The sequence below is a fragment of the Argopecten irradians genome, chromosome 8, assembly GCF_041381155.1.
Source record: "Argopecten irradians isolate NY chromosome 8, Ai_NY, whole genome shotgun sequence".
NCBI lineage: Eukaryota > Metazoa > Mollusca > Bivalvia > Pectinida > Pectinidae > Argopecten > Argopecten irradians.
The window spans coordinates 7,508,195-7,519,541 of record NC_091141.1 but is presented as its reverse complement, the minus strand read 5'-3'; the positions used below and the strand labels follow the sequence as shown (position 1 = coordinate 7,519,541).

The following is an 11,347-nucleotide window of genomic DNA, read 5'->3' as shown; positions in this document are numbered from 1 at the left end:
GTTTTCTCTAAAAATGAATGTGGCCGCCTTCGTGGAGCAGAAAGAGATTTTCACACGTTGTGTAACCTATATTTACGCATACTCATGCAAAATATAAAGTTGCTCCAAGGTGGCGGCCAAATCCATTTCGAGCCTTTTCTAACCTAAAGATGATAAATTTCTAGCAAAATTTGACGAGAAGAGGAAAATCATCAATTTGATGACGTCATAGGTGCAGCACATCGTGTACATGGTTATGAAAAGTTATGTTTTGATGAATGGCAAGTATGAGAGTATTTATTGATGTGAAATTGATTTGGATCAGAGTTAATATTTTTTCGGCCTGAAAAATTAAGGCCAAATACTGGTCCTATCATATCTACTTTTTTTAGGCATTTCAACTTTTCAATTTTTCTCTATATGTACAATCAATTTATTTTATTTTTACTGTCAATGTATATTGACTTGTAATAATTAAATGTGTAAATGTTTATTGAATTTGCCCAGTCTTTATGTTGGTTGGTTGCTGTTGTCATTTAGATAGCTTTACACTTAACATTTATATCGTGCAAAGTGATAATTTTGGTAAAATTAAATTTTGTAAGACTGTAAAAATATACAGGCCTCTGGGGCCTTTTCCGGACATGGCGGTTAGAGTTACCCCCTTGCGATGCTCTCTAAGTAGTAGAACAGTTTTACAGCCATGTGCACGCTGTTACAATGCATAGCTCCATGCAGTATGGGAGTACGCTTGGTGGGCCATTAAATATCTTTTTAACCCACCCTCCCATCCCCTTTTGCTTGCCCACTAGGGTAATATTATTCGCATTGCTTCCTATCTCCATAGTGGTATTACTATAGATAGTTCTCTCCATATAATGTAGGGGGTTAAAGTTTTTTAGACATTTCAACTTTTCAATTTTTCTCTATATGTACAATTAATTTATTTTATTTTTACTGTCAATGGATATTGACTTGTAATAATTTTATGTGTAAATGTTTATTAAATTTGCCCAGTCTTTATGTTGGTTGGTTGATGTTGTCATTTAGATAGCTTTACTTGTAATAATTTTATGTGTAAATGTTTATTAAATTTGCCCAGTCTTTATGTTGGTTGGTTGATGTTGTCATTTAGATAGCTTTACACTTAACATTTATATCGTACAAATAATGTTACTTGGGGATTGAACATACAAAACTGTATTGTATTTTATCTGAAATATACAATTGGACTCGACACAAGTTATCAAACTTATTTTAGTCCTTCAATAATACAAATTAGATTGTGTTATATATGCAAGTTGACATTCGATTGCCGTTATTTTCAAAGCCACCGAGACAACTATGTCTGAACATGACGGATCGTATGTTTATGTAAAGCGTAGATCTCATTCTTAACTTTCAGTCCACCTCACAATAACCCGATTTTCTACAGCTCAGTACAACCCAATTTTCTCCAGGTCATTATGACCCGATTTTCTCTAGCTCACTATGACCTGTGTTTTTCCAGTTCATTATGACCCAATTTTTTCCAGGTCGTTATGAACCCATTTTCTCCAGCTCATTATGACCCAATTTTTTCCAGGTCGTTATGAACCCATTTCCTCCAGCTCTTTATGACCCAGTTTTCTCCAGTTCATTATGATCCCATTTTCTCCAGCTCACTATGACCCCATTTTCTCGAGCACACTATGACCAAATTTTCTCCAATGCATTATGACCCAATTTTCTCCAGCTCATTATGACCCAATTTTCTCCAGCTCATTATGACCCAATTTTCTCCAGCTCACTAAGACCCATTTGTCTCCAGCTCATTATGACCCAATTTTCTCCAGCTGACTATAATCCACTTTTCTCCAGTTCACTTTGACCCAATTTTCTCCACTTTGAGATTAACGGACTTTGGCTTCAGAATTCCTATCTTCATGAATTCAGGTGGTACCTCAAATATAAAAAGTTTGCGATTATTCAACTAAGTATTATACACCCTCAAGTTTAGAGAGCTAGCATATAATTAAAGATTGAAATATAAAAGTTTATCCCGAAGGCGAGTTTATCTACATTGTGCGTACTCAAATACCTAAAGACAGAAAAGTATTATTTGTTGAGAATTTCCATATATGTAAAAAATAACTGCAAGCATTTCCGCAAAGCCGGTTATGTATGGCCGCCAAAACGTGACCTGCTATATATCGAGACATTGTTGAATCATATATAACATGAAAGCTAGATTGCGTAAATGTGAAACTTTTAAAACATAATTTTATCGTTTTAAAACCACAAAAATATGGCCCGTTTAGATAACTGACTACGGTATATGCTTTGTTGGAGCAACAAGACAACGTAGGTCGTAAAAATAAAATTGGTTTGGTTTGATTAGTTTAACGTCCTATTAACAGCCAGGGTCATTTAAAGACGTGCCAGGTTTGTTGGTGGAGGAAAGCCGGAGTACCCGGAGAAAACCACCGACCAGCGGCCAGTACCTGGCAACTGCCCCACATGGGATTCGAACTCGCGAGGGCATGTGGTAATATGTCGGTACATCTTAACCACTCGGCCACCGCGGCCCCAGTAAAAGTAAAACACAATGATTACCTTAGTTTCACTGCAAACAGAAAGGCGGAAATTTCGGATGACTTTAGCAAGCGACATTTTCATCTCCATAAAGGCCAGCCTCATCCCAATACACGTCCGCGGTCCGTACCCAAACGGAAGAAAGGTCAGGGGGTCAAGGTTGTCTTTGTCAGCAAACCTGTATGTAAAAAAGGTGTAATCATTTTTATAATTTAGTTAAAATTTTAAAACTTTTGGTTGGAGTGGCAGTGAGAAAACCTGTATGTTTGAAGATAGTCATTAAAGATCAACAGATTAAACATTTATATAAATGTAGTATTATTCCACAAAGGCCATTAAAATATTGTAAAATATGTTTTCCACGGAAATCCATTACTTAGCCTATTTGATCAGGAGTATTGAGGTGTCTTATCTCCGTTGACCTTATCGTGTATGCAAAAGTGAACATATCTAGTAAACATGATGGTATGGTTATTTGGTGACAGAAATATCTACCGGCGCAGTGGACTCGTTTAATTCAAATGTACAATTGTTTGCATATTTTGCCAAAATTTACAGGCAACACAACAATCTATGAGGCAAAAGCAATATCTAAAGTTGCGCCCGATGCCTATACACCTTTTATCAACTACAACGAAGAAGTGATATACAAGCAAATCACTAGTATAATCAGTGGCTAATACCTTCGAAGGACGATTCGTAGACTACATACAAAAGCGCGTACACCGCCAAATATGTGTCATTGGCTGTAAAACATAGTCACACCGCTCTAGACTTTACATTGGTTTCTAATTGTTTAGTTTGACTTAAATATGTCATTTCAGTTTGACTTGTGTGTTATTTGTCACTTTAATAACGTCAAAATATGCACGTACCTTTCTGGCAGGAACTTGTCCGGATCCTGCCAATTATCCGGATCGTGGTGTATACAATAAATCGGGATGGATATGTTCATACCGGCCGGGATCTGGACACCATTGATCACAGTATCTCTCTGGCACACCCTATCTGTGCTGTGATAGCAGAACCATTGGTATTAATTGGTGTATCACCCTCAATACTGCATGGGTTGCTATCACTGTCGTTATATCCAGCACTGGACTATGTCATATCAAAACTGAAGGCTATATGTGTGTGCGACAACAGATGATAAACCTTTGATGCATATAAGAAGAATCGAATAACGGTAGTATTACTTTGAAGTTAGGCGTCGCTCCCTATTAAATCTTTTTTCTCTTGAAATGCTTTCAATTTTGCTATGGCATAGTCCATGGCTGGGGCTATAACGACAATGGTAGTAACTCCTGCAATATCGAGGATGTGTATGTGTTACAGCTTTATGTATTGCCAGTGTAATAGTTCACAAGATTTTATTGCCGACCATCATTTGAAAATTAATAAAACAAAACAAGGGTTCCTTAATCAGAAACAGCCAATACATATGGAAACAAAATTTTATAAATACATAAAAAATCAACAACAACAAAATCAAAAACAAAATCAAAACAATCAAGTTATTTATGAACTACTTCAGAACTTCTCATACTTTAGTAAACAACCGAATTTACTTAACATCGTTTTCATTATTTTTCTTGGAAAGGTAGATGTTGCATGCCGATATAGCTACTTGTATAAAACGAATCTATCAGCAATCTCTGTGTCCCCAATGTAAACACTTACAATGTAAAGGGAGGGTTGATTCGAAGGGTTTCATTGATGACCATTTCCAGGTATTCGATTTGACGAACATTTTCGTATGTCAGGGGACTCTGTGAATATAGAAACATAGACACTAATTGTCGATCATAAAACCAACTAAAATACAGTTGAAAGCAGTTACAGGGTAATTTTGTTTGCATTTTAGTCAAGGTTCGCACTGTGAGGAAGCATTGCCATAAACAAACGTTCCCAATGAGACAATAGGGATGTGAGAGAGACTCGGCAAACCGAACATGTCTACAATGGCCTTCCAATCCCAAACACAAGACAATGGATGACAAAAAATAATCACTACAAAATAAACTGTTGGTTCAGTATAATACAGGAAGAAGTATGTGAAACAGTGTCCATACCGAGCCGATCTTGTCCGAGATTTCCTGTCTTAGTTTGTCCTGGTACTCCGGATGTATAGCGAGATAATAGGACGCCATTGATAAGGCTATAGTAGTAGTCTCGTAGCCTCCGAAGAAAAAGATCTCAGCGTTTCCAAGAATTTCATCAAACGTGATATCTGTTGTGTAATAGAGAAATTACTTACATAAAAGTCTTATTCAGAGTGAACGTCAATAATAAAGCTCAGTGTATCATATGTATGTTATCTGAGCTATAATTCTGATAATTAGATAATGTGTACCAGTATACCTGAAATTAAAAGTGTTGGTTGGTTGGGTTCAACGTCCTACTGAACAGCTAAGGTTACCAAAGGACGGCTTCCATTGTATGCAATGCGTTTCGTGTTAATAATTGTATGGTATGAGATGCGGCAGTATATTCGTGATAAGTCGCTATGTAATTGTGTAATAGTGGAGTTCTTGCCCTTTTTATAGAGATCTCTCACTGAAGCATACCACCGAAGTCACCAAACAATAAAACCCACCGGGTCACATTATACTGACAATGTGCGAGACAGTCGTTCCACTGCATTTATGTTGAAAACCAAACCAAACAATTTTCTGGATTTAAATCTTACCAAAACCATTATGTTCATGACTTGTTGGTTGCCTTCATTGCCTCTGGCGTAAAACTTAGTAAACAAAGTCAAAGACAAATGCTTTTAATCAGAGTGCGTCCTGATTTAACTATTTTATCAGCATATTTCTTTATTGTTTACCTTTTCTTGACCATGATGACGGTAGCTTATTTCCTCTAAACGGTTCGCTGCCATCTTCTTTGGCATCGTCATCTTTGTTTTCTTGTATATTTTTCATCAACTGAAGGAAATCTGCTTTTTCCTGAAAATTATAAACACGTTTGAAAGACTTTACTTTAACTGATTTTCTAGGTTTTTTTTTGTAGTTTTGATTAAAAAGGGACCGTTATGGTTATCTGTTGTTGAGCTTTTTTGCGAAATGTTATGAATTGAAGTGTATTTGATGAATAAAGTATGTGCTGTTCTTATTTAAAGGGACAATTCGGTCTAAGAGAACATTAAAATTTGTCCATATATTGGAAACAAACCCGTTCTAATGGAAATTAGATCAGTCGGTTTTACTGTGATATGCCAGAAAAGCCCATGGTGTTGAAATGTGTGTGAAATATTCAAACTCGCTCGGTGTCCGCCATTACACATTGTGGTCAAAAGTCTTGTATGCCGAACCCTGTCCCTTGCACGTAAAATAATGCAACTTTTGTCTAGAACTGCTCAAATCGCTCTGACAGTAGTGTGTTTACCTTATTAGGTGAATTGTCTTGCCTAAAAATCATTTTATCACCTCCTCAGTGGTTATGTAGTTCATTTGTTTAGCGTGCGTGACTTTGGCTCGGGTAAGGGTACAACGTATACATGTACCTGCTTTATCGTATTGATCAACGATTTGTAATTTCAACGGTATCAATTAAAATACTTTACAATGACGTGGAATTTGTCAATATTTTATGTTATATGTTTCATAAGAAATGTAGAACAATACATTTATGCCATATTTTGCTTCTTGGTTATGTAAAAGAATAAGCCTGAGTGAATTCTTATTTAAATTCTTTGTAACAATCCCATCGATCACGTATCTATTCTTTACCTTATTTCCAGCAACACGTTCATTGAGAAGTTTTATTGTTACTTTTCGGAAAAACGCCTGTACACCTTTATCAGCGAAGGACAAGCCAAGGAGAGGCATCAGGAAGCCGAGTCTGGGTAGGAATACTAATCCGGAAACACAAGAAAGACAACTCTCACCTAACAACTCTAGTTCAATGAAAGGAATAATTACAATGCCAATGCCATTGGCATCACATCACTTGATTTCCCGATAGGTCATGACCTTTAAAATTAATTTTTTTTACATAACATTACATGTACCATACCATGCCTTTGATTTCAATCAAAATCCATATAACAATTTTGCGCTTATAACATGAAATTTCTAATTAAAAAACTACACAAGTTTACTAATAAAAAGCCGGGCTACATATTCGAATTAAAAACCAGTTCCAGTTGTTTGTGCAATGTCCATGCGCCATGACGTAATTTTAAGGTATTGTAAAAAAATAATTGACTATAAATGGATGAGCAGTTTAAGCAAACACGCACTTACTTAAAATCAATATAATCGGGGAGGAAAAATTCAAATTCATAAACTTTCTAGCGTTGACAACGAATTCGTCGTTAGGGTTCTTTTGTGAGTCCACTTGGATACCGAAGGCTGTGGAACAGATCACGTCCATAGTAAATCCACCATACACTCTACAATATAACAATATAAAGTATCAGATATGTAAATAATGGCATCGATCTAGGTTACAGAACGAATACCTGTAGCTATGCATGATACGCCCTGTTAACCATTGTAAACCACTTCATTTTTGCGTAAACAATATATTCACCATCAAGCGATCTTACCCACAGTCCATTGTACATTTATATATTTTTGCCGTCTTTTGAGGGCACTCTGGTCTTATAGTATTGTCGAGGGATGTCATAGTACCCGAGCCGAGGGTACTATGCCATCACAAAACAATACTATGAAACCCTAGAGCCCTCAAAAGAAGGCAATAATAATTTAAGTACATACCGAATTGAAAAAAATGATAGGACAAACCATTATGTACGATCACCTATAACAATTTATTTAAACATTCATATATATATACATTGTGTACAATATTCGGTAAATACTTTATTTCACTTTCAAGTTTTCCCGCGAAATTTTTCTCTGATATAAATTTGTTTATAGCAAACAATTAGATGTTCACCACAAAGGCCAAATGAACAATACACACATGTACATAACAAAACATGTTTTGCTGTAGCTCAAACTTTTGGCCAATTGTTCACGTAGTGGGTTGCTTCCACATATACATTTTCATAGCATGCCACATAACTATTTTTACTTGGATATGACAGGGAAATAAGGATCTTTAGAGTGTTGCTAACACTCCATTTTACCATCAATAAATAGGTCATGTTTATGATGAATGTTTGCATTTTTAAAACGCTTATTCCACACATCGATTAGTTGATTGGTGCTGGGTTCATTGTGGTATTTCCCATAAAGCTCCTGGTATACCTCTATATCCAATAAAATATGTGGTTTTAAATTCCAGATAAGATCAGTATATTTTAACGTAAGTTAAAGTGTTAATTTTGCAAATATTTTCCGTATAATTGATAGTTGTTTGACCTACTCCATCATATCCGTCATCCCTTCTCCTTCCTTCAGCCTCTTCCTCAGGGACTCCACCAAGGTGTCGCTGGCGTGATCCACCATCTGAAACATCTGTAACACACCATGTTAGTGGCATTTATGTCAGGAGGATATCGGTCATGAATTCAGTTACCTTGCTAAATATGAAAATGCTGAAATTAATAGTTATTAGGGGTAGTATTGTACTCAGTATTATATAAAGCAAAGCCTGCTTCTTTTTATACTTGAACGTCTATTGAATATCTGCAATATTTAAGTTATAACGAATATGGAACTTGTTCTCTAAGAAGGATGATGATATTGATTTGAATAAAACACGATAGACAAAATGTATAACGAATGTATACTTATATTAAAATTTAGCGTGAAGAATCTGAATTAATGATATGATAAACACCAAGTTTATATCATTATATATTATAATTTGCAATATTATTGAGTGACTTTTAAGATACAAGAGGACGCTACTATGTTGACTCGACGTAACGCTGTTTGGTATACAGAACATTTACCTAAATGTTTGATTTGTGAAATAACAATCACTCACCTGCCTGGGATATAGTTACAAGAGAAACATTGTCTCCCTATTGACCTACCTTGCGTAACTTTCCACTAGAGAACACAGGCGTGATCTTGTTGCGAACATGTTTCCAGTCATCTCCAGTTAAATGGTTAAGAGATGTCTCCAAGTCACCATTGAAACCTTTAAATACCTTGTAAAGAAAAGAAAACATGTCATAAGAAGTTATTACAGAGTCATCTGTATTTGCAAGTTGGTATTATTTGTGACGTAACGTGTTTGGAGCGTAACGTCATACATTTTGGAGAAAAAGACGTGAATTACGCCCACAAAAAATGACGTCACAATGGATAGCTATACTCGCAAATGAGCTAACTAATATGTCAAACAAAATTACCATTATTGGTTTCATACAATCAATTTTATGATTACGATAAAAAGGTTTAAATTAAATAGTGTAGATTGAAATAATATCTTCAAATTGCTATGCTGTATTTCTGAAACGAAAAATAACATGCATATCGAAAAATTTTGCTTGAAAATTGAACATTCCTACAATATTGTTGAAAGTGTTTCCTTTGACACATGATTATTTCTTAGACTTTCTTACTACTCGATCTGGAAAGTTAGAGAAGTCTTTCACAAGAATCTGTCTTAACATGTCCTTGTCTCCGACCACGAGTGTCTGGGGAGTAAGCCCTCCGTAAAATCTGAAAGAAAACCACATTTATTGAAATCACAAATCGGAAAATGTAATGAAACGCCATGGAGAATGGAACAAAACAGCATATTTCGTTTGTATTATATGATGTGATGATATTTTACGGAACTTTCGGGCTGAGTCTATGTCCATGATGTAGATACTTTGATTTTGTGCCAAAACAAAAGTTTTCAATGAGGCAAGACACGTTTCTGTTGAAAATTTAAAAAAAAAATCAAATAGCAAAATGTGGTAAATGTTGAATAGCTCAAAATGTCAAAAGATCCTATTACATATATAAGTTTGTATTCTGGATAAATGATACTATCTACAATGCCATATCTTGTTTTTATCATACACAATATTTTTGGTAACAGAATAGATGTACATTTTGTACGCTAACATTTGTAGAGAAAATTTTCCTTAAACATTTTTTAAAAATTTCAAACAACAAAACTTTTGAACACATACCCCCAAACTTTTCCATATTTCGCCATGCATTCCTTTTGGAATTGTTGAAATCCCTAGAAAAGAAACAATAATTCGTGTGAAGAGAGTCGTCAGTAGAATAAAAAGAGCAATTACAATTCTTCCATATTCCATATTTATTCGTTCTATATAAAACATTAAAGATAACAGTTATAATATACAGCAACAGGTAAATTGATGGTATCGCCAACCTTTTTCTTTATTTCTCTGAGACTGCCAAGAATGGGTACCAGTGAAGGTCTTGGGATACTGAGCTTCTTGAACGTGCCGTGATGCCGACTCATCATACTGTAACAATAGGGAGTACTCAATAGAAGCGTATCGACATACATATGTCTATTTGTGTAGCGTGTATAAGTATCACACCTTATCCAAGGCTATCGATGTTCTGGCGTATTAAGAGTTGTAAAGCCTTTTTATACATATTTATTGTTTATAACGTTACAGCTTACAACGATTAAACTCAAATATGGATCGATCGTTCGTCAAGAGTTATCTTTCTTTGCCAGACCATGCTGATATATGTCAAAATATAGACCGGATAAGTTGGTACATGCATGTGTATTTAGGGCTGTTTGTGTGTGTGTGTGTGTGGCCAATTTCTGTTTTTCAGCACAATTTACACTATTATTTTGTGATGCTTTCCCCTGAAGTTTTAGTACATGGCCACTTTATCGTCATGAAAAACTTCACAGTTTATATGTTACAATGTATGACCAATACACACACAGATAAAGGTTATTTGTCTTATGTTTACTTACTATGTATATAGAGCCATGATTAGTAGAGTTAGTACTAGCCATAACGGAACAGTCAATCCGAGCACCTCCATTCTGTAAGTGAAGCCCTCAGTCCAGCCTGACCAGAGTGAATACCACCCGATAGTGAAATGCTGTGTATATATGCTAATTTTAATACTGCCCGGTCTGTCGACTGATTTCATCATACCTCTAACGTCCATACCTTTTTCACTGTAGACCAAGATCCAATCAGTATCGTGGTTTCATCATCATACATAGAACAAATATCTGGTCATCGCTAAATGTCAAAGGAAGAGTTGTGTGTTGAAAGATTTCATCATGCAGCTTTTATCAGGGTAAATGGGAGTTATCTCTTAAACCTGTACTACTAAGTGAATGTTGGCCAGGTACCGGTCAACACGCTCAGTGTTTTAAAAGTAATCATTTTCTTTGGTAATTACGGAAACGAGATTTTTGTGTCTGTTTACAACTGTAATTGTATCGGAATTTGAATCGGAAGGTGAATACCGGTATCTATATCAAATGGTCACTTTCTATCTATTTACGATAAGAAGACACTCTAGTTTTTGTGTTATTTATAGTTCTATATTCAAGTCAATCCTTATATTCCAACCTCATTCATCTTTAATGACTGTTTTCTAATAATTTGCAGCTCTAGTTGCCATGGTTATCATCCGAAAGTATGCATCAATTATACAAATGGGACAATTTTGACAATTTTGGCCATTTTTGATAATTTTTTATCTAAGAACCTGTAGAGCTCATCTTTGAACATCCTTAAACAAACTAATTATTTAATGAGAATATGTATGCACTTCCAATACATTATTAGGAGAAATATACATTTTATTCAAGGATGCGCTCTATGGTTTCCAAAAGCAAAACCTTAGCAAAAAATTACCAAAATTTAAATATATCATTTTCTCTCGTATCAACAGGTGTTCATCAATATACCCATGTACTG

At 35.3% G+C, this 11,347-nt stretch overlaps 1 protein-coding gene across 1 annotated transcript; it reads right to left on the bottom strand.

Annotated features, from left to right (window-relative positions):
* Nucleotides 1-1,044: 1,044 nt before the first annotated feature.
* LOC138329246 (cytochrome P450 3A8-like) lies at nt 1,045-10,593 on the bottom strand. The gene is made up of 14 exons (XM_069276079.1): nt 10,384-10,593; nt 9,814-9,910; nt 9,605-9,657; nt 9,044-9,143; nt 8,510-8,626; nt 7,894-7,985; nt 6,804-6,952; nt 6,288-6,412; nt 5,384-5,504; nt 4,626-4,783; nt 4,234-4,322; nt 3,429-3,566; nt 2,575-2,731; nt 1,045-1,921 (listed from the first exon to the last, which is right to left on the bottom strand). Exons 1-14 carry the CDS (start codon nt 10,581-10,583, stop codon nt 1,841-1,843), a joined length of 1,677 nt encoding a protein of 558 aa, XP_069132180.1. The 5' UTR covers nt 10,584-10,593; the 3' UTR covers nt 1,045-1,840.
* Nucleotides 10,594-11,347: the final 754 nt, after the last annotated feature.